The following is a 24,873-nucleotide window of genomic DNA, read 5'->3' on the forward strand; positions in this document are numbered from 1 at the left end:
TCTGAACCCCAAGACATATCAAAATATGTAGCTAATTTCATGTTAATAAATATCATACCACCCGTGCCGCTATAAATATGCTACGACACCGTATATTTCGCTTTTGAAATATTTTATTCTTCTTTTAAATTAATATAAATTTATTATCTAAGGTAATTTATTTGTTTTAGGTAAGTACATCTATATAATAGAAAACCGCCGTAAAAGTGAAAACGGATTTGAAAGGTAAGGTAATAAACATCATTCTCCTCGTTTCTGTCTTGTAGGTACTTTATTTATGCCTCGTAAACCTTTTTTACCAAGATTTTAGGTTATAAAAACTCAAACATTATTGTTCAAATTGTATTTTTTAATAGTAATGTACCCAATTTCTATCAGCTGTGTTAGTTGCGTCAACAATGGATTAACCAACATGACATCGTACAAGAAATATTTAATCATTCGTTTGATAATATTAAATATTTGTGACAACTACAAATCAAATTAAAAAAGTTGCCACCACATGTAAATCAAAAATTCCCGTTTTCAGTAGCAAGTAGATCTATAGTATGGCAATATATTGGTAATTGTGTATGCGTCTGTTTTTAACGAGTAATAACCAGTTGTGTACGTAATGATGATATTACGATAAGGAGGAATAAAAATGTTAATTAGTTCTATCTTTTAAGTAATGGCGAGAATGAACTAACCAGCGTAGTAAATGGTATTATATGGTAACAGCCTGTCAATGTGCCACTGCTGGGCTAAGGTCTTGACGAGGCTTGGAGCTTATTTATACACATGTAGCAGCATTTCAGTGAAATTAGATACATGCAGGTTTCCTCACGATGTTTTCTTTCACCGTCAAGCACGAGATGAATTATAAACACAAATTAAGCACATGAAAAATCAGTGGAGTTTGCTCGGGTGAACCCACGATCATCGGTTAAGATTCACGCGTTCTAACCACAAGGTATACCGCAGTGTCTCAAGTCGAAAGTCTTCGACCAGTGTGTGTTGCCAGTGATGACTTATGGATCAGAGACGTGGTCGCTCACAATGGGCCTCATAAGAAGGCTCAAGGTCACTTAAAAGGCAATGGCAACGAATCAGAAATGATGAAATCCGCAGGCGAACCAAAGTAACCGACATAGCCCGAAGAATTGCTAAATTGAAGTAGCAGTGGGCGGGGCACATTGCTCGCAGAACCGACGGCCGCTGGGGCAGAAAGGTTCTCGAGTGGTGACCACGAACCGGAAAACGCAGCGTGGGCAGGCCCCCTACAAGGTGGACCGACGACTTAGAACGAGTCGCGGGAAGCCGTTGGATGCGGGCAGCGCAAGACCGGCCAACGTGGAAATCCTTGGGGGAGGCCTTTGTCCAGCAGTGGACGTCTTTCGGCTGATATGATGATGATGATGATGATGATGAACCACTAGGCTATCTCGGCATTAGACGTTATTAATGCTAGATAATATATCATTATTCAAATGGTAAGCAAGGGTAAATTTCATGTTGTTGTGGAAGAGCAAAAATATTACGAAGACAAAATTCGTGATTGTGGGTAAAAAAAAGTAAGACGTAATGCCCATGTTAACAGGTGCTTCGGTAACATGACATTGACCTAGCGGACAATTACACAGTTGTAATGTACAGAAAATATCGTTACATTAAGTCGATCAAAGGGCGGTTTTTATTTTAATAATATAAACTGACGCTCCAAAAAATCATCGCAATTTAATATAGAATTCTGCTAATTTTATTAACACGTGATCAACGAAAATTATACTTTAATTATCTTATTATTTTTAAAAATAAAAGATTAGTTTTATCGAATTCGAAGCGTAAACACATGTGGACTTTAAGTAAGGGTTGAAATTATATTCAAAAATCAAGAACAATATTTCATAGTTAAATTCTCGCCTTTTTCATTTCGTAATTTCCTCGTGTACCGAGCAAAATAAGAAAACATAATTCCGTTAGCAGCTTGTTACCGTTACTCGAGATGGTATTACGAAGATTCTGGTTCATTGAAATACTGTTATATTTACAAGTATTTACTGTTGTTATTCTTGCAAATTGCTTAACTCTTGTAAGAAAAGTTGAGAAATTAATGTTTTAGTAATATATACAATACTTATATATTATATATTTAATTTTCATTCAAATAAGCAAATTATTGATAATTTGCTTATTTGAATGATATATTCATTGATTGCTAAAACATTTATTTTGAAACTTAATTGCAATCAATACAAAATGCATTACTTGAAATTACAATTTACCTTTATGAATAAATAAAAATGTTATTAATAAATGTAAACTGCCATGTACCATAGCTATTTATGGTTATTCGCAAATCCAAGTCGAATGACAAGAATGATTTGTAGATATTATATTATGGTTAGTAAGTTAGGCTAACAAGCATACCCATAGCTTGTCTGGATGCATCTGTGTCTAGATGTACCGTTTCCGTATTCGAATTAGAGCTGATTAACAAAAACAAAAAAAATATTTGTTAAGTAAGTGCTCAATACTTCAAAATAAATATGTAAAATTTAAGCTTGATATTCAAACTAAATATGGAGGTAGTTGTTTTTATTATCTCCAGCGATTCTTATGTTATAGGAGTTAAGAATGCAATGTATTAAATAATAATAACGAAAGATAAAGTAAGGTTTTCGTATTGTTTTTCTTTGTTCTGGTATATGGCAAACACAGTTAACTCATGTTCACTTGGTGGTAGGGCTTTGTGCAAGCCCGAATGGGTTGGTACCAAATATATATTCCACAAACTAATAGCAAAGCAAAGCAAAGCTTAAAAAGGTAATTAACTTTCATGATTTTTTAACTGACTTCAAAAAAAGAGATGGTTATCAAAAATGTATGTTTATATTTTTATTATTTTCGCGTTGACTTCAGTATATATTGAAAGTGGTCCCATTATGTATCAAAAGAATTGAACCTTGGACTCTTAAGATATACCAGGGAATTGTGTAATGATTGAGGTATTGTTAGGCTTATGACCATTCCAAAACCCAGTAGTTACCCAAATATGATCAAAAATGTGCTGGACTGGACTGGACCTGGACTAGAAAGACATACAACGGCACAAAATGAACGCGTAAATTGAGTTATGGATTATGGATTATTTTATTTATTATGTCTTGGAAAAATAAGACTTCGCAATTGTATAATTTCTGGTTCTTATTTTTCGATTCTGCAATTATTCTAGGTATAAGTAATTAAAAAGTGTAAAATAATTTTTTGTTTGAGAAAATAGTGATTCAACTAAATATAGTTGAATTACCGATTTATAATATGTATACTGAAAATTAAATTTTTTCTACATTTTAATGTTACTGTCAAATATAATATAAAAAAAATCTATATATAACTTGCTACAAGTGAAAAATATATTAAAACAGTCATAGTCTTCTACACTAACACGAAATAATATCATGAAAGAAACCCTCGCTGTTATAACAGCAAAACATTTTTATTTTCTTTAAATTGAACTCTTATTTTTATAAGCCAGTGGTAACCCTAAAACCGCATTAGCATTGGTCGAATAATAATTTTATTTACTTAATATATTTATGAAAATGTTATGAATTTATCAATTAGGAGCGAGAGATTACTTAGTGAATGTCAAGTATAGTCTCATTAAAATATTACATTATCATCGTTCGCAAAGGTTAACAAATATATAAATATAGCTAACGTTTCACTTAGTAGTACTATCTTCTTCTTATCACCTAACTTATGGCTTAATTTAAATTTATACAATTTTTAATGTTTTACATTCCTACAAGTTTTTACAAAGCGCATGGATAACAATAGGTTTGATATTCATGAGTAATCATCCTTATTTTATTTATTTTCTTTTATGCAGTCAAAAATAATATTTTTCAGTTAATATTAGCTTAGTCAAATTGATAGATTATGATAATTATAAAGTACGGAAGACTAGCAGCTATATGATAACGATAAAAGTTAATGACTTACAATTAAAAATCAAATAATATTATTTATAACTTTAGCCTCAAAAATATTATATGACACGCTTCATTGTTTTTTGAAAAATCTGCGCTTCGAAAATACTTTGATATTGGTGATGTTTGATTTTATTTTCTACTTTGTTTTGCGTTGTTTGTTGGTGTTTTATTTACTTATTTTATTTAAGGTATCGAAGTGCATCAGCTTATGGTCATAACAGATGCAACTCAGCGCAATTTATGAGGCAAAATCATCGAATATCATGTTTCTATGATTCTCACAATAATATCATCATCTAATAAAATATATTAAGTTATCTAAGAGAAATAATTCAATGGTAACACAACATATTTTTATATCAGAAAATTCTGAGTAGCTATTGAATACAATTTTCAATATTTTACATTATATTCGATGAACAAAGTATAGCATTCATATTCGTTATCAATTCTTGATAATTTTCATATCACTTGATTTCTCAGCTGCACCTACTTGTTGTCCGATATCGATGTATAATGATTAAGTTATTTAATTCATAGAAGCTTCTTCGTAACGTCGCTGTTGTTAGTAAGTAGATATTAAGGTTGTAAATGTCTTTTTGTATGTAGTATGTTGTACGAATTCGTTTTTAAATAATATCACAAATTATAATTAATATAATTGCTTCATTAAATTATCACACTCATATACAATACGATTTTATTGTTTCAACAATTATAAAAATAATAATCGCTTCTTATTCCATCTCTACAGCCATTCGATTATTTTAAATTAATAACTATTGATTATGCATTTGTTTTAAATATAACCAGATAAAAAAAGGTACAAATACGTAACTATGTAAGTGCGGCGTTGCTTTATCTATTTTATAACCTTCCTATGACTATAACTATAATATTTTTATATTGTTGGTAAAACAATATTATGAATTCAGAGGTCAGAATTGACATGTCATTGTTGATAATTCCTTTTTTAAATAACGAACTGATTCCCTCCACACTAGGATACTATAAAAAATCACCCCTACTAAAATTTTATTGATATTCTTAGACGAACTATAACTTACTAACAATATTAATATATACATCCTTATTGTCATAATAGATGAATTGTCACCAGGTTCATTTAGCATATTAATACGTACGTTTTTTTTTAATATATACGTTTTTTGCTACCAGGTGGTAGTGGCTTTGTGCAGGCCTGTCTGGGTGGGTACCACCCACTCATCAGATATTCTGCCGATAAGCAGCAATACTTAGTATTGTTGCCAGTGTAACTATAGGCACAAGGGTCATAACATCTCAATTCCCAATGTTGGTAGCGCATTGGCGAGGCGAGCAACGGTTATTTTTTCTTACTTCGCCAATGTCTATGAGCGGTGGTGACCACTTACCATAAGGCAGTGTATTTGCTCATCTGTCGGCCAATTATAAAAAAAAATCTACTTCTAAGTTTACGTGAACCACCTTCATCGCTTATTCTACCACAAAACAGCGACACTTAGTGTCGTTGTTTTCCTATTTGAATGGATAGTAAGCCAATATACAATAAAGATTTGCCAGTCTGACTACCTGTTTAACATTCAAATAAATGCCGGTCTTTTCTTAGGTATGGCATTTTTTTCAAGAGCGAGAACAATCTGTCTAATATAAGCATTACGTCAATAGCATTCGTAATGGTTTTTAAAAGGGTTAATTGTTTTCAAAGTGAGTCAAACGTGTATCGGATGCTTCGTGCACTCCTACATAGTGCTTGTCACGCAGTAAAGGTTTTCCCGATACAGTAAGCTTCCTGATGTCACGTTGTAGTACGAGGATATGAAATTTATTACAATGTTGCGTATAGGTCGGATATAGAAAACGATAATCTTACACAACATAAATAAAATAAAAATGTAATTATGATACATTTTAATATAGTATTAATTACGCTGTAAACTAATTATAACTTAAAAACATTCAGTCTACTGATTGTTTTTTATATTTCCCTTCACTGTATAAAACCTAAACCCACTCAAACCGTACATACTGTCTTTAACTCTTAATGTATTTTAGCTGCCAACAATTTGACATGGATTTAAAAATGTTTTATTTCTGAATTGAATTTTCAAATGTTAACAATTTCAGGTTAAAGAAACTTTATTCTCATCAAGAAACACATTCACTAACATGAGAACATAATATAAAAACATATAATATAATTTCAACACTATAACCTAATAAAAACTTTGTAACCCCGACCTAAATCTGTATAGATCTAGCCAACTATCTAGCAGATTTTACTACATAAGTATTCAAATCTATAGTCTGGAACATATCTAAACCATCTATCCTCATTCAAAGCAAAAACATTAACGACCTTACTTAATAAAACCTTACTTAATAAAAGTTTCTTAGCGACTGATTTCTTCTTCAACTAATCATCCGCTTTGCAACGTTTGTAAGTAAGGCCGTAAATACTTAAAAACTACTTAAAGAATATTAATGCATATTATATACGAAGTATAACTTTATCTAAATGATCGATGTCGGTTTTCAAAAACGCATTAGGATTTAGGAGCGATATAAGCCGTTGTACAAAAATGCACGAGGCCTTAGCTTCATGTATAGTGCCACAGCCTCATCGGAACTAGACCGCAACTTTATATACACTAGCTGCTCCGCGCATGTTTGCGCGTATTAAACGTTATAAATATACTCTTTAAACTTTAAACAGGATATCTAATGCATTTTTTATTTAAATCGGACTTATAGATCCCGAGGTTATCGCATTTAAGCTTTATATTGCAGTATACATGAATATAAATATTAAATTTATACTTGCACGATTGGTTAAACTGTCCTAGGCATTGTTTGTTGATTCATTAAAATGTTTCTGATTAATAGTAATTAATTGTTTCATAAAAATAGACCCCGACACAGGTGCGATTATAGCATATTGAACTGTGGTCTCTAGTCACTACTCTTCAAGCGAGAATTTGCTATTTTCACACGGCGTAGATGCGGTTTTTATGTGTATAATATACATTATTGTGGTTCGTTGTCAATGCGGGTGTGGCATCGTAGCCCTAAAATATATACATATATTAACATTAATGTTATTAGTGCATTATAAACGTGAAACGAGAAAAAAACCACATCTGAAACATTAATAATCCAGTGTCAAGCGATAACAAACATGTTGATGACTAATGAAATCGAATGCTTACTTCGAGTGTCCCTCTATTAATATATAGTGAGAGAGTATTATTCTCAATATTATATCGTTATTAGATATCCATAATCATTAATATATTGTATTATTACATTGTTTGTCGATTATTACTTATTTTAATTCTGTTGTTATTACTTATATGATACGATATGATGAACTTGATTGTGACACAACATATTAATTACATCATTAATATTTTGACTGATTATTCAAAAATAACTTGTATAATCTGATTGAATTTTATAGTACTTATTTTTTTTATGAAAAACTATGTACAGTCATTTTTATAATATATAAAATTAAAATAATAAAACAAAATACATAGTACAATTTTAACTTCAACAACACCCCGTCTAAAAGATTGTCCTGTGGCATTCTACTCAAGATGCTGTCACTATTGCCTCTCTGCACCGCTAGACTCAGCGTTTGGGCTAAATAAGCGCCGGCTCTTGGGTCACCAGAAGTGTGGACCAGTTTCTTAGAAAGATCTTTTATGTTTTTTTTTGTATCAAACGACCGGGATGGGCCTAATGTTTCAAAACACAGCCCCGCAAATTCATAGTTGTTGGATAAAAGTGAATATTTGCGGTGCTTGAGTATATATTTATTATTACATAATATTTTAAAAATACCCATATAAAAACTTATTAACTAAAGTTTTATATAGGTATTTTAACAGATCAATACAACAACATCGGAAAAAGATATATAAAATAAAACGGTTTTGTGTAAAAAAGATTTAAGATAATTTTGATTATTATTTGGGGGATTAAAATGGTACAGCTTAGAAACTTTTATTATAAAATGATTTAATCAAAATAAAACAAATAGGTTTTGCTTAACAATAAATATTTTTTTATTTATTTACATAAGATATATTTATATACGTATTACATAAAATAAAAACAAGTTATTGTCTATTAAACAGGTGTTTTCTCATTCTTCAACATAACCGCAGAATACCATTTGCGTAATGACATCGTCATTAGGGGTGTGGCTAAAATAACATGCTCGTATTGGTTTTTAAGTAACTTCCAGATTATAATGTATTTTTTTAGTGCAATCATTATTTAACATCGTTAATTTTTTAACAATTTTATATTATTTTTATAGCAATGATGAATGCTATAAAAATTGCATTCATTTACGCTACATAATATAGTCTTTAATTACGCTACTCTCTGTTTTAGCTTAGACAGTGATTTTCGTATAAATTAAACTTGACTGTAATAGCAAACTAAACGTGACCTTTATCTTGAGGATTATGTGTTATTAATAATTTCGATTGTATTATGGGATTAAGATCAAGATGCATATTAGATGGTATTTTTGTTTTCATTTTATCTGCTTGTCACGGGAGCAGATTGACATAAAACCACTTAACATTTGAAGTATTGAAGATTGCCCTTTTGATTTAAAAATAATATATTTATTAAATTATCAAGGTTAAACTTGTATAATGTGTTAAAGAAATAAGGAACGAACTCAATGCTTAAAATAATAATATTTGGTGATTGATTTTGCCTGCAAAAAACACACGATTACTAATATTATTTTTAGTTCCAGATTATTTTGTCGATTTCTAATGAAAAGTTTTTAGTATTTATATTGGGTCACTGGTCAACTTATTAAATATCCTATTTATTGCGGTAAAATTGTGTTAGACTATATTTAATAATAGCAGTTTGTTACCTAGTAGTTTAAAGTGTTAGTTAAAGTGTTTTCTTAATTTACGTATATTTTATATTATCATATTTTTATAGAATAATTCGAAAACGAACCCAAAAAGTACTTAATTTTAATATAATAATTTAACATTGAAACTGATATTACCTAGTAATTCTGAATAATAAATGCTAAAAAGATTTTTTTAGTACAATGTTTGTTACTTCATATACGAGTAGTTTTTAATTTAACTATGAAACATTAAAACATTAGGTGTCAAAGAATTGGTTTCCTTCTGTAAAAGTGTGATGTCACAGAAGAAGGCCGCGGAGCGGGAGCGGGAAGAGGACGCCGCTACTGACCTGCACCGCCGATGAAGACCGGGGAGAAGAAAAAGCGCTATGTGCACCTTTTCCCTCCGCCGCAATAGGCGTCGTCGGGGGGTTCTCAGTACCCTGGTAATCCCCCCTCGAGAATTGAGGTCTACATAGGCGGGCCATCCGTCAGAGCGTCACAGTAGCATGCGCTAGCGATCCCGTGGTGCTCCTCGTTAAGACGGAAAGGTTACCGCTGGTTTTTTAGTGGGTATTCCGATGTTCGGGGCGCACTCGGTGCCTAGGATACCGGCGAACCCCACATACCCCCCCCTCCTGTTCTCGTGGGGGAAACCTATATTGGGAACATTAATTTTTTGATGACATATCTTATAAAGTGACAATATTATCTACTCTCGCTTTTTATTTAGAAAAAATTCTACGAGTAAATTATAGTCTTTTTTTTTTATAGAAAAGGAAGGCGGACGAGCATATGGGCCACCTGATGGTAAGTGGTCACCAACGCTCTTAGACATTGGCATTGTAAGAAATGTCAACCATCGCTTACATATCCAATGCGCCACCAACCTTGGGAACTAAGATTTTATGTCCCTTGTGCCTGTAATTACACTGGCTCACTCACCCTTCAAACCAGAACACAACAATATCAAGTATTGCTGTTTTGCGTTAGAATATCTGATGAGTGGGTGGTACCTACCCAGACGAGCTTGCACAAAGCCCTACCACCAGGATAAACCAGGATAAAGATATGGCTTGGATTTTTTTTATAGTCGTAAAATTATAAAAAAAATCCAAGCCATATCTTTATCCTATAACATTTATCAATATTTAACACAAACTATAATATTTGTAACATATCTGTCTGTTAGATCCCAACCTTAGTGCGTTCAAAAGGACGAAATCTTTAGCTTTATATAATAGTATAAATACACGGTTACAATAATGACGGTAAAAAATATCGGAAATATATATTAATAATTCAATCAGAAATAACTATGTTTTAAAAAAGAATGATGTAAGTGGTCGTTTTAAGGAAATAACTGAAATTTTCCTATTTACCCCTGCAATTAAGCGAAATAGTCCAAGGGTTCATACATATCTTTGAGTTTTGAAAAGTTGACCGAAAAGTAATAATTATTTTATTAAGTGTCATTGTTTTTGAAGAATGTTTCAACATACTTGATTATTCTACCAACCTAGATTTATATTCCATGCCAATCATTGCAAAACTCTGCCTTAACAATGGTGATGTCTGCTAATTCGTGACTTAATCCACGTTTGCTGGCTTACAAAACGCAAAGTGGCCTTCGAATTTGTAAGAAACTTACAAATACAGTCACTTTGGATTCTCGTTGACATTTTTTTTGTTATATCAGTACCATAGTAACATATTTCATATGCTTAACGAACGTGAGCTTTTAGCGTTTTTTAAAAGTGGAATATAATTACAATAACACATTAAAACGTTTAATGGTTTAAGTGTTCGAGGTATTTAAAATATCATGAGTCAATACATCCGTGAAGATAATCACGATTTAACTTGATTTTATAATCCACTAGATACCCTATCCGGCTTCGCTTGGGTAGAATAAGAGTCTGTATAAAACGTTTATATCATAATACATATAAATCTATTGGTTTACGCTTGTCAGTAAAGCTCCCAATCGGCTTGATTTTTCCGAGATTTTCAACAATCATCGTTTCAACAATTTTTAGCCAATTTATAGAAATCCCAAATTAGAGGAAAAATGGGGCCATCCATCCATCTGCATGCAAGTCAATATAAATAATATTAATTATTATTATTCTATTATATAACAATGTAAAACCCCCTTATTTGTAACATATTTGGGTTTTGTTTTAATAGAATGGCTTGATTTGAATCATTCGCTCAGGGTAAAATATTCCATATATATACAAATACCGTGTTGGAGTTTTTGTGTGATACAAAACACTACATATATGGTAACAGTACATGGCTTAATGCTGTATTTACCTTCCTGTTGTGTCGATAGCAGCGAGTGCGTTTACCTATTTTGTATTATCTTTTTCGAACAAATTTGATAATAACAGTATGCATTAGTGTAGTCTCTACTGATAATGACCGCTGTAGTCGAAACCGGTTAGGAGGATATCAAAGAAACAAAATTAGAATTGTAAATGTTCCTGTAAATCACCGATCTGCCCTGGTAATTGGAGATCCGCTTAGAAATTGGAGGTCAGCAGAGGCGAGCCAACCGTCGGGGAACATAGTAGTATGCGCAAGTGATCCCGTGACGCCCCCAAAAGTGGGTACCGGTGGTTTTTTACTAGGTATTTTCGGGCAGCCGCCGCCGGAGTTCCACATACCCACTCTACATGTGTTGAAAACGCGAGAATATTTTTCAGCAAGATAAAACAAAACAGAACTACAAATTTTATATTTATTAGTGTAAATTGCAAAACATACATTTCTAGTTATACATCTTCCCATAATGTCGCGTAGGGAATCTACAGACATTGACGGCGTAGAATTGCTCAAGCTCGTCCTTATAGTGGAGTACTGTCCTCATCTTTGAGCAGGAGCCCTTCATGCCATCTCCTTTTTCAACTGACTCTATCCAAAGATGGGCAATTCGAATTATCGACGACCAACTACTAACAATCAGTTTTAATCATTCAAACTTTCGGAAATACGAAGGCTTTCTTTGTGTTCCAACCTCTGTATAAAGGGGAATGTTCCAAGGAATAATTTGACACGGTGCCACCGTCACTTTTTCGTCGTTGCATCCTTCGCCACTGGATTGTATTTCATCCACACCATGTGGGTCCTTGCTTTAGCGGTAGAATAAGTGATGATTTTATGGTACCTACGGACGGATGGACAGTTTGTCAATATGTTGAATCTGTTAAATGACCTTTTAAAGTACTTGTAAGCACTTTTTTGAATAAATATATATATATTTTTTTATTTTAATGATATACTTTACATGGTATTCTAACAATGAGTAAACATTTAACAATAAAGTATTAAAACTGCGGAAGCAATGAATGAGTCATCGTCCAAATGTGACGGTAATAACAATAGCATACTTTGACTCATTTTGTTTTCCAAATTATATCGACAAGTGAAAACAAAAATGATATTGAGCGACATTTTCAGTTTTATGCATATCTAAACACATTGTTCTATATTTTTAATTAAGAGCGGCTGGAAAAGCTTGATTTTTCAGACATGATCTAGAGTAATCCAAATTACAATAAAATAAATAGATTAAAAGATTCAAAGTACTAATAAACCAAATTCAAAAACTGCGACTAAAGCCGAACATTAACTATTTTTTTAACCTCCAAGGTAAAAAGAGGGGTGTTATAAGTTTTATTTGTATATATATCTGTGTAACTGTAACGTAGATCTTAAACTATTGAAACGATTTTGATGCGGTTTTTTATTGTTTGAAACCTAAAGTTATTGAGATGGTTCTTAGCTACGAATTATGAATATCTATTCCGGCATTTGAAGATTAGCAGCTCAGTTCCTACTTAACAAAAGTGTCTTTCCAACTTTCACTGGTCCGATTGATTTGAAATTGTGGTTTACCGGCACTACGATATTTGTATTCATATATTACTAGGTAGATTAACAAACAAATTTGATTTTTTACTATTTAGAAATTTTTTTAATGTCGGGGGTTTTAATTTAAAGTTTAATTAATATGACTTCTGGTTTTTAAAGATGTATGAGGTTATTTCAAGTTTATTTATTTTATGGATTCTTTAGGTGATGTATTAAAACTAAAAATGTGCCAGTGCGAGGAGTGCAAGAGATCCAAAAAAAAGAAATATGAGAAAGATTAGTTTTTATCTTATTTATTTTTTTATATTTGTTGGATGATTCGTAAACAAGTTTCATGTTTAATAATATTTGATTACTTGGTTTTTCAGGCTACAATTGAAAAATTCATATTCGTATCCGTAATCCGTAACAGCCTGTGAATGTGTACATACCAGCGTGACACTTTTTGTCAAGATTAATTAATTGTAAAGTGTCAAAAATCACTACTAATTTCATTTTTTTAAAACATTGCTTGTACGGGTCATAGTTAGGTGTTAATTTGGGCGCCCGACAATATTCGACACATTCTTGTTCGAGCTGTGGTGTGTGTGGTGTGGCGAGCGGACATACCTCTCGTGTTTTAATACGCACTTCTATTGAGTAAAAGGATATTGATAGTCACTTGACTTTTTCCTATTAGTGCTATATTATCTGTGTAACTACCCTAATGGAAATGGTGATTGTGACGTCGTCACTCTTTTTAAAAGACACCTTGGTATTAGTCTCTTCTCATAAATTTAAACATGCCTGCTTCTGATATTTTACGAAATAATGATAAACTAAAAAATAAATAAAATTAACTGGCAACCACAATACCACAAACACCTGGGTTCAAACTTATAATTTTATCTAAGAGCAAAGACGCTATTGTCTCCGAGCACTCATTATTTCCTATGCTCGCAGAGACTTCGCTAACTTCGCCTTCACCTAGCCTTAATTTTATCGCTAGGACATTTAATTTTAAAGTTACTATAAACTAAAAAAACTGCCTGTCATATCCCATTGCTAGGCTAAAACCTACTCTCATTTTGAGGAGATGTTTGCATTTTATTTCACCACGTGCTCAAATGCGGTCAGGGGAGTATGCATGTGGCAGTTTTTTTACTAACACATGACGTTCTCCTTACAACATTTTCCTTCATCGCCGAGCAGAAAATAAACACAAATTAAACACATGAAAATTCAGTGGTACAGCTTGAATTTGAAGCCGTACCTAATCTTCAATTAAAATTCACTTGTTCTTCACCAGTGCGTTATCTCGACCCTAGGATGGTTTTTCTTATTAGAAAAAAAAACTATTTTAGTACTGCAAATTGGTCTTAAAGTAACTTTCAACATTATGCCTTTCACTCAATGAGTTTAAATTTATTGATATATAAAAATTTAAGCAATCTGGCTCAAGAGCCAGTCAGAGTCCAAGGACTGGAGTGGTGATCACAATTGTTGCATCGTGCGAATCGAATTGAATATATTTACTCCAAAACTGAGTTGCTCTTATTTAGTTTTCAACCAGACACATCCGCTTAAGCTACGCGTGATTTGAGTATTGGACAATATTGTTTCAATATGTTGAAGACTGTTTACTTTATGACTAACTACAATAACAAACATCAATTAATTATAACTTATGACACATATATGAAGCGAATCGCTAATAACGATTGCTCTCTGGTTCAATGGTTAAAGTCTAAATGACTAATATTCATCGTTAACATGTTTAAGATAAAAATAATATAATACGATTGACTAGGCTGTTTAATATAATTAAACCAACTGTGTTTGTTTTTTTCATGTCCAATTTCCGCAGTAAAATGTGGTGTACGTAATGCCAACGTTCAAGATTAATTCGCTCTCAAAATAAATATTTTTCATACACTATTTTTATCATTGTTTCGTGGTATTAGTAGTATTTTTATATATACGGTATATATATAAAAATACTACTAAATTTATAAACCGCAAATTTTATAAAGTGGAGTTTAAATTTAATCGTTATAATTTTGTAGAAGTATTCTACAAGGATTTTTTTTATAAAATAGATAGACAGACGCGCAAATGAGCCACATATGTGGTCATCACTGCCGATATATAATATAAAATAGAAGAAATATTAACCATTCCTTACATTACCAATGCGCCACCAATCTCGGGAACAAAGATGTGACACCAAGTGAAAAAAAGTGTTTTATTAAAGTATAGATAATACTCATACATAAGTTTTTATATAAGAACAGTTTTATTAGTTAAACCATGGGCGTCGAAGTACATAAGTATACTTCGATTATCATCGCTAAAATCTGATAATAATTGCTGACATATAAAACTATGAGTAATATTATAGTAAAACGTGTAAGTACTTTGTTCTTGGCGGGTTATAGAGATCAAACAATAAAAACTTTAAGAGGAAACTAATAAACTTTAGGGTTATCATCACTACATTATTGAAAAAAGTACCAAAAAAATCTAAATGCTTTAATTTCTATGATCAGGTCCATTTTTTAATCAATCTGTTTTATATAACAAAACGATAAATTACGAATTGTCGATTCTTAGCGTCGGAATTATTAGAATTACTACTTAAATATATTATATGACATAATCGTTATATATTTGACGTTCATATTATATGGATGTAATAATTCTGCTACCAAAGAGTGCGGCTAAATATACCCACCCGTTTCCCGTGTCAAAAAAAGTGAGGGGTCGGGTCGAGGCAATATAATGATATTGGTATTCATTGTAAAAAATCTCAGTAGCGGCCCGAAATTTGACAGGCAGTACTTAAACTGAACATCGTAAAGCATCTAAAGCCGTTGGCAATGCACCTGAACTTTTTTCGGTCGAGTCGGATATATACCGTCTCATTGAATTATGATAGACAATTAATAGACAACTTGTTTCCGTATAAATGTGCTATGTCTTGCACAGCTGGCTAGTCTCCCTTGAAAATTACTGCATTGGCCCAAAATTGACAAAGAAGACAATCATTATTTGTTTTAATTTGTATAATAATATATGTATCAATTATCCTACTATGCCTTAAAAAGCATGCTAAGTTGACAGCGCTGTCTTAAAATGTAAAGAAGAAAATAGTAATAATAATAATAATAATTTATTTACAAAATCAAAAAATATACAATGGCAGTATTTGTTACGTTTCATACCACCCTTTTAGTATTTGTATTAAAATCTTCTGCGATCCCTGTTAAGAATTCCAATCGCAAACCTGTTTCTCTCTCTGGACCCGGGTTTCTTTCAAAATCTACCAATTTTCAGTATCAGCCCGGAATTATAAAATAGTTAGTGAGTTGCTAGTAATCTGTATTATATATGATATTTACAATAATTAGCAATATTATTTATTATTATCAACTCTAAAAGTCAGAATAGCTTCTGACAGTTAATAGTATTTTATCACTTCTATATATTTATAGATGTACATATTATTTGTAGCATATTTTGCACCTATTTAAAATTTAAGGAAGTAATTTTAATGCGAAAATAATATTTATATAATAATCTAATAAAAATTTATTAATAATAATAAAAATATTAGTACATATAATCATTGGTACCTATTTGCTGTTAGCGATCACGTAACTTAAAGTAATATTCACAAGATAAGTAAATCTATATTTATATGTGAAGTGACTCATACTTTTGGTCAAGTTATAAGTAAATTGTAATATTCTTTATATATTTTCAGGGCGAAGCTGTTGTGTAGTTTGCTCTTATAGATAAGATAGGTAAGACGTTTTCTTGACAGTGTGCTTGACGCAAAAAGTAGTAGGAAATGAACGTTGGATAGTTCGAACTTTCGCATTTTAAGGAATGCTGAAAACAATATTTTTATAAAATAATATGAACAAACACTTTTTAATTTTATTTAATAATTTATAATAAAGTCGAGAGAACTTAGTTTTACGCTTTAAGTAAAGTAAGATCGCGGTATGTACCTATAAAATATATTTTAAAAAGTAATGAATTTTGTAATATGTGATAAAAAATTTTTAATCTCTGAGAAGTGCCAACAAAAGTATGGAGTTGATTAAGAAAAAAAATTATTGGATATGAGGATATTAATGAAGGAACTTTTTAAAAAAAACTTTTATCATAACTTCAATGTATATTTTTTTAATTTAGAACATAAATTAATTTTAAAAGTGGTATAATTTATAGAATATATTGTGTCTTAAGGAGTGGACTGTATCTTATATTTTAAGGTTTATGAATATAATAATAAAATGATGTGGAAGATGTTATTTAAAAAAAAAACACTTTAGCTGCTAGTAATTTATTATATAATAAATTTTATAACTACGACATTTATTTGACTAAAGTAATTTTAGTATATAGTATGCCAAAAATATTTGTTTATTGTAATCAAACCGATTGAAAATTATTGACAACTAAAACAAGTGACAATTAAATAATATTTAAAGTCTATAGACTAGACAAATTATTAGTTGCCATTTAAACTTAACGTTAGGATTATGTTTAATGAAAACAAATTAAATGCTTTTTATGCGCTTTATAGTGGCTTCACTTATATGTAACTAACAATAAAATCAAATATAGGAAGTTAGTTTTATTCTTGTTGTATTTAAATCTTCACAAATACTTCCATCCACAACCATTGAGCTGATCTGATGATGATGGGGCCGGAGCGTGGATAGTGTATTTCTTTAGTGGTTACTTGTAAACACGTCTAGGCTCAATTGGTTCATTTTGGCGAATTATAAATTATAATCAATAAAATAATTATACGATTTTATTTAACTTTGTCAAGTTACATATAAAATTTGAATAAAATATCAAAAACCTTTATGAAATCGTATTCTCATTTTTAGTAGGTTATGACCAAGGTGAAAATTTACCAGTAAATTAATCTGAACAAATGTAATTAAGCCTTCGCTGTTATTAGATGAAAAAGATAAGAATAACACGATAACGGTTTAAAAAGAGTCAACATTGTAGCCGCCAAATTTTGTGATGATATTTGTTAATCGTAATTTTTATACTTATAAATAATAAACTATAAGACTAATCTATTATTATATTTTTATATAACAGAAATAAAATAAGGAACATTGATTTCAGGTATGGCGTAAAAGTCATGACTACGATATAGATAATAATAGGCCCAATTTGATTTAAGCATTGGAGTAGATTAAAGCCTTATAGTACGAGTACACACAATACACACATAACATTTAGGCAAAACTAAATCATTTTTGTCTCATCATTTGCACTATTTAATCTTCAAGAAAACAAACGTGTGTCCCAGTTCAGTAATAAGCTTCAAAAACTTTTTCTAGTATAATGATTTAAATATTTTAATCTCTTTTGATAAAGATTATAAGTAGAATCGTTCCGGTATCAAAATGCATTAAAATTGACGTTTATTTATCTTAATTCTAACCTAATTATTTCCCTTGATAAAAGTAAAGTAACAATACATATATATGTTCAACATAAAATAGGAATTAATACTAATCGAAAAAAATACTGATGAGTTACCTAATAGCTACTTTTTAACCCCCAACGAAAAAAGAGTGTCATAAGTTTAATGTGTTTATCTGTGTATCTGTGCATGTATGGCATTATAGCTTAAAAACGAATGGATTTTTCTGTTTGAAACCTGATGTCATAGAGATGGTTCTTAGCTATAAATTATGAAAGACAAAAGGGGCTTACTGACATTTACAGGTCCGATTGGTTTTGAACATTAGGTATACATATAATAAAGATAAGGAGCTAACAAACAATATTTTTTTTTACTTTACTTTTTAGAAGAGTTTCGTGTCGGGGTTTATTTAAATTTTTTATTAAATTGTAGTTATTTTAAATTATAACTTAGTTACGCCATTTGAACACGGATTATTTCGACAATACCGCGTTCTATCTAGAGATACAATTTTTAAATGTTTTAACCTCGAACCATTACATATTTATAAAAGGGATCACTATAACAAAACATCCTACTTGCAAATATGACTGAATAGCACAGCAAGTGGCATGAGTTCATACAGTAGTAAATATAAGACTAGCAACGATTCTTTAAGATCCTACAATAATCAGCAAGCAGCCTATTTATTTCAAAGTTGTAGCGTACGTAGCCTTAAGGCGCTCTTTTCATTTCTAAGTATGCTGTCATCTATTTGTAAAATGGATATACGTTATTAATGCCAAAAACATTAAAAACGTTTTTACAAGCAAACGTCATGAAAGTTCGAAACGTAAAATAAAAAAAGTGGTTATGATATGATTGTATGCAAAAGGTGAGATAGATGGTGATGATAAGTATGCTATCATCTATGCCATCTAATGTTTCTGGCATTAATTACGAATGTCCATTTTAAAATATCTACGCAATTAGTTGTTGTTTTTAATATGGTAATTTCAAATACATTTTATAAAGCAGAAAATATTATTGCCTCCTTGCACTTATTCCTTATTTGAACAAATAGCTCTCTTCAACTTTACAAAAAAATTGTATTTATATTTTGTAATACATGATGTACACATTATTTCGCTACAAAATACTTAGTAGACCATTTCTATCGCTTGTTGTTGATACTTTTCATATTTTTTATCATGTGATAGTTTTCCTCAAGCAGTTTTTTGGAAAAAAAACTACCGCAGTAATAATCGTGAACTACTAAAATTTATTCCTTGATGAATTTGTATAATCTATTGGTTTGTATTATTTCAGTCAATATTAATTATCAATTTTTTAATATAAAAATAAATAGTTTAAGATAGGTATATATGAAACGCGAAAAAGCTAGGTTAGGTACTTTTAGATTCTATAGATATTTTCCTACTAAGTACTAAATTTGTATAAAAATGTGCATAGCAGCTGTTATAAAATTTGCTATATTACCGATTTTCTTATTATTTATATTTATATAATTTATTATAATAGTATTTTTGCAATGTTTTTAAGATCATTAATATTTTAAGGTTTCCTGTAATCGTTAATTCTCGCTACGTTCGTGAGTGGGTACTTTACTTTAGTTGTGGTTTCCAAGTTACCATTTTATGACATTTTACCTTAACATATTTGTTGTTTTCGGTAAAAACATTTAAAAACCGAATTTTTTGTAACTTCAGTCACAACGATTTTTTGATTTTTTTTTCGTTATTATTCTTAAGAGATTTAAGTTTTTTATTTTATTACACTTACTAGTTGCGTGATGATATTCGCTTCGAATTTCAATCAACGATTATTGGGCGCATATGCTTTTGCAAATTCTTCTAAAACTTCTTTTACTATTCTTGGTTTACACGAAAGACCGGTAGAAAATGTCTTAGGGCAGCCATATTTAGCAAAGCAACTCTGTTGAACTTGTTTGGTTCCTGTATTGCAGCATAAAATAATGGCGGCCTGGCAAATGCCTGGCCTCGCTACTGGTGCTTCAGTCGTGGCTTCCATCTGTAACAAGTATTCTGATTATAAAAATGTACGGCCTGAACGAAAGCAATTTATAAATGAAGCTAAGATATACTTCTTGAGAATTAATTGAAATACTTTTTCATATATGTCCAGCCAGTCAAAAAACAAATTACCATAACACGTTGTCCTCAATTGAGCAATATTTAATGAATTTACATTGTTTTATAACAATAAATTAGTAGATAACCACAGAAATAAAAATACAATGTAAGTAAAGTTATTTATTAAATAATATTTTACAACTTATAGTTGTTGTATTCGAAAATTTGAGTATTTGTTGATTCCATTTTCATAAAATTTCTAATAGAATATTCTTGATTGTATTTTACTTCTGCTTGATTTTTTTATTCTGGCAAGTAGAGTTTTTACACTGTTAAAAGAATGATATTACATCAATACGAAGTATTGCCTAATTAGTGAGTACTATCAATGCACAATTCCATATGATTTTAAACATTATGAATTATAATGAATTATGTAAAATAATATTTTTTAAATTTTTCTCTTCTATTACTTATTAATTTAAATGTTAAGTGGTAAACTTATACAATGTAACGAACACGATTTTTTTTATTAATATTGTAACGGTAATAACATTAGTAAAATCAAATTACAGCAAATATTCTTACCCCGGCTTGCGAGCTACCGTGCTCAACAGGTGGCGGAATTGGTGCCGACTCATTCGTTTCAATGGGATCAAACGATACAGGTCTAGAGCCATCATTGCCGTCATCGATATCTTCTATTTCATCAGGCACTAGACCCCAATTCATGTTAGCGTCATCCATATCTGGCCATCTATCGGTTAAATTTACTTTAGTTGGTTTTTGAGCGCAAGGTCGCCACTGAGGCATCGGGTATGGAACCGGGTATGGCACGTAAACAACTTGCGGTGGCGGTGGCGGTGGAGGTGTTGCCGGTCGTTTAACGTGTATGGAAATTTCATCCAATAGCCTTACTATCCGGTTCAACATCTCATCTTGATGACGAAAGTACTCTCGTCTATTATCGTAATAATAAGGAGAAAAGTCGTAGAATGACTGTCTTGACTTCCGTCGATGTCTCATTTGATTACTATTGGAATCTCGAATGTTCTTTACTAAATCGATACTGTCGCCGATATCGGTATCCCGGTCTTCGTTAAAGTCGTGAAGGTTTCGTCCATTCGCAAAACATAATATCGGGATTAAAAATATTAAACACCTCATCTAAAAAAGAAAATCACTTATTAATTCACATTTTACTAAAAGTAAAACATGAGAGAAAAAAGGCGAAAGAATATACAAAAACAAAGATCCTTATAGTATGATATTACATGTACTGATTTACATGTAATGTACCTTATATTATATTACTGTGATGTTGTATATGTAAGGATTTTTTATTGGAAAAATAAAATGACAATCATCTTATCTTTTGAACTAAATATACTCAGCCTGAGAATCACATTAAATTTAATACAAAAAAACTAAAAATAAGTTTTTTAATTTAAGAAATCCATCTAAATATTTATTTTAATATTCCATAGACTTGATTTGCAAAGTTTTTATCTAAATAAAAACTAGCAATATTATTTCACTATTGAGTAACAATCGATGAAATTTATTGTTAGTCCGATAATTCTAATAGGTTTCCGTATCTTTTGTAGATAAGGTATTTAAGTAAACATGAGAATCGGTGACAACCGGAAAAATAAGGCTCCTCAACAACAAATAAGGTGACATTTGATGACTTTTGATGTTCCTTTCTGTAAAACTAGCTTCCAACGACCTCATTAATAATTTTATAAAATGAAGTTATTTATGTAAATAAATACAAATTTAGCAATTAAAATCGTAAAATATCATATTATTATATGCATTTATAGTATTTTATAATATTTAGTAATTAATAGCTGTGTGCGATCTGGACATAAGGTTACCCAATTAAATCAAAATATAGTTTATTTAAATAGGTTTTTACAAGCACTTTTGAATCCTCATTCTACAGAATTGATTAAATGCAAGTCTAACACTGGTTCGGAATTTCAATTATATCGCGAACATTCACAAAGTATTTAAATCATGTTAAGTATAAACATCGTTAGTTTTATTTTGATCTATCTTTCATTATTGATACAAACCATAGAAAGCGCGGTCTCAATATCATATTGCCTCTCCGGTACTCTTACTCGTTTGGCTTAATTTACTTATTATGGTCAAATTAACTATACAAATATATTCGAAGTTTCTCGTAAGGTAAGCTCAAGTCAGTTGGGTAAAAAGTACGATCGCCTATATGAGGCGGGCATACGACGAACGAACGTCATTGAAATACTTTCAGTATTTATGTTACGGGCGAAGTTTGCTAAACAAACCATTAATATTAATCAGTATAGACGTGCAAGCGTCAATAAAGAAGAGCAGTAACCACAGTCTGAATAAAGTAGGTTAACAAATTAATGACACTGTATATAAACAAAATAAGGTAAATTAGCACTATTTCTTGAATATATTTTATATATATAAAATATTTTTATATATTTATTTTATATATATATTAAATATTGATATAGGATTGTTGTTTTTTCACATATTTAAATATCACTTAATTTAAAATACAAGCTTGACTTCTTAGGAATGTCGTACATACTTAACCTTCAAATATGTATAATTAAGATACCTTGTAATGTAGCCTCAAACAATTGTAGTGTAATTCTTCTCAATAATAGTAATTGTGTAAATGTTTAACGTCTCTTCTTATTATTAACTGTTATTCGTTCGTATAAATTTTAAATCGAATAAAAACAACGCGCACGAGTTCTTGCTTGCTGTTACGTTGAACGACTGACTAAAAAGGGGAATCGGTGCGCGCACTAACACGATCGTACATTTACTCACTCTTTCAATATGAGTCATTCACTCATTTTTTTATATAATATGTTACAACAGTTATCTGTGGCATGAACTATCATGCCACAGATGACTGTTAACATACACATTTTTAACGGATGCAACACACTAGTGTTGTTATATAATTTGTTATTGTGAGGCTGATACAATTAGAACGAGAAACGAATAATTATAAGTAACGTAAAATATTTTACTATAGTAAGTTGACTCGTAGTGACTAAGGAACTAGTAAATTACTATATAACCAATAACAGTTTTTTTTTTCACTTATAATTCATCTTTGTTAGTTGAGGGTATTAATGTATACTAAGGTATACATTATACAAATACAAATTAAAAATAGCTATACAAAACATGTTCGGGTGGAATGGTGTCAAGAATGCAAGCAGTATTTTCCCGTTGAATGCAATTGCGATCCTCTGGGTGAAAATGCACCAGTCCTCCTGTTACCTATAGAGGCAATACGATGGGGTGATATACTTTAAATAAAGTTTTTTGCACTATTATTTCAAGGTTTAAGTGTTTCAACTGAAAACAGAACAAAGAAATAATTTAGAAGCCCAGTTGGGGACTTGGCTTAGCAGTTGTGGTGTGATAATGTACATCGGTATAGATGTCCTCATCTTTAACCTGTAAAAAATGTTCTGAATGGGTTGAACTAAATTTGGTAAACGATGCTTTTCGTGTAAGAACTAACATTATAGCATTAAATGATACGAGGTGTCGCTATAGAAAAGAACGCGAGCTGCGTTCTTAAGATTTTCCACCATCGTTTTATTTTATTTTTCTTAAATCACAATTTTGAGGCCGTGATATATATTTTGGAATTGAAAATTAGGCATAGTAGTGAACTATTTTGTTTTATTTTGTCCATAAAGAGCCATTTTTCATGGTTTTATTAACATAAATAATTTTTTTTAAATTATAAGAAAATTTTGTTATGCCACATTACTATTTAAGACAAATTTTTGAATTACATTGGGTAAAGATCTAGCTAGAAATATTCTCTAACTCCTAGAGATTATTGTTATAAGAGAAATATTTTGATAATATTTTGACAAAAAAAAAATTTCAAATTAAACCAAATTTGTGTCACTGTTAGTAATAATAGATACATACATTAGAAAAATACTAGTTGTATATCCCAATCAAGACTACGAAAATTTACGGTAGAGTTATTATTATTAGAACATAACAGTATCCTACGTACACTTAAAAACACACACAAATAACATCACTATAATGGCGTAGAAGTAGCACTAGCACAACTAGCACAAATCAGCGTGTAGCATGTTGTTGGGACGGTTGCTTATCTGGCCTCATAACAACATATGTCATACATATGAATTTGCAAACATTTTTACCAGAATAATTTGATACAATCAAAGCTACTGGTGGTAGGGCTTTGTGCAAGCTCGTCTGGGTAGGTACCACCCACTCATCAGATATTCTACCGCAAAACAGCAGTACTTGGTATTGTTGTGTTCCTGTTTGAAGGCTGAGTGAGCCAGTGTAATAAACAGGCACAAGGGATACAACATCTTAGTTTCCAAGGTTGGTGGTACATTGGCGATGTAAGCGATGGTCAAAATTTCTTATAACGCCAATGTTTATAGGCGTTGTTGGCAACTTACCATTAGGTGGCCCATATGTTCGTCCGCCTACATATAATATAATAAAAAAAACTATAACATGTCATATTTTAACGTCCTACAATTATAACGTCCATTGAAGTTT

At 30.9% G+C, this 24,873-nt stretch overlaps 2 protein-coding genes across 2 annotated transcripts in view; one reads left to right on the forward strand and one right to left on the reverse strand.

Annotated features, from left to right (window-relative positions):
- The window catches only part of LOC126769026 (uncharacterized), a 158,866-nt gene that overhangs the window by 75,284 nt on the left and 58,709 nt on the right, over positions 1-24,873 (forward strand). The window lies entirely within an intron of this gene.
- LOC126769015 (uncharacterized) lies at positions 19,940-23,092 on the reverse strand. The gene is made up of 3 exons (XM_050487553.1): positions 22,907-23,092; positions 20,875-21,453; positions 19,940-20,224 (listed from the first exon to the last, which is right to left on the reverse strand). The coding sequence occupies exons 2-3, from the start codon at positions 21,451-21,453 to the stop codon at positions 20,009-20,011; spliced, it is 795 nt and encodes a 264-aa protein (XP_050343510.1). The 5' UTR covers positions 22,907-23,092; the 3' UTR covers positions 19,940-20,008.

The sequence above is a fragment of the Nymphalis io genome, chromosome 6 (genome assembly GCF_905147045.1).
Source record: "Nymphalis io chromosome 6, ilAglIoxx1.1, whole genome shotgun sequence".
Taxonomy (NCBI): domain Eukaryota; kingdom Metazoa; phylum Arthropoda; class Insecta; order Lepidoptera; family Nymphalidae; genus Nymphalis; species Nymphalis io.

Bases quoted from the DNA above. Each gene is read 5' to 3' on its own strand.
- LOC126769015 (XM_050487553.1), bottom strand. From the start codon at position 21,453: ATGAGGTGTTTAATATTTTTAATCCCGATATTATGTTTTGCGAATGGA. The intron at 20,225-20,874 runs GTAAGAATATTT...TACTTGTTACAG, and splicing joins ACGGTAGCTCGCAAGCCGGG to ATGGAAGCCACGACTGAAGC.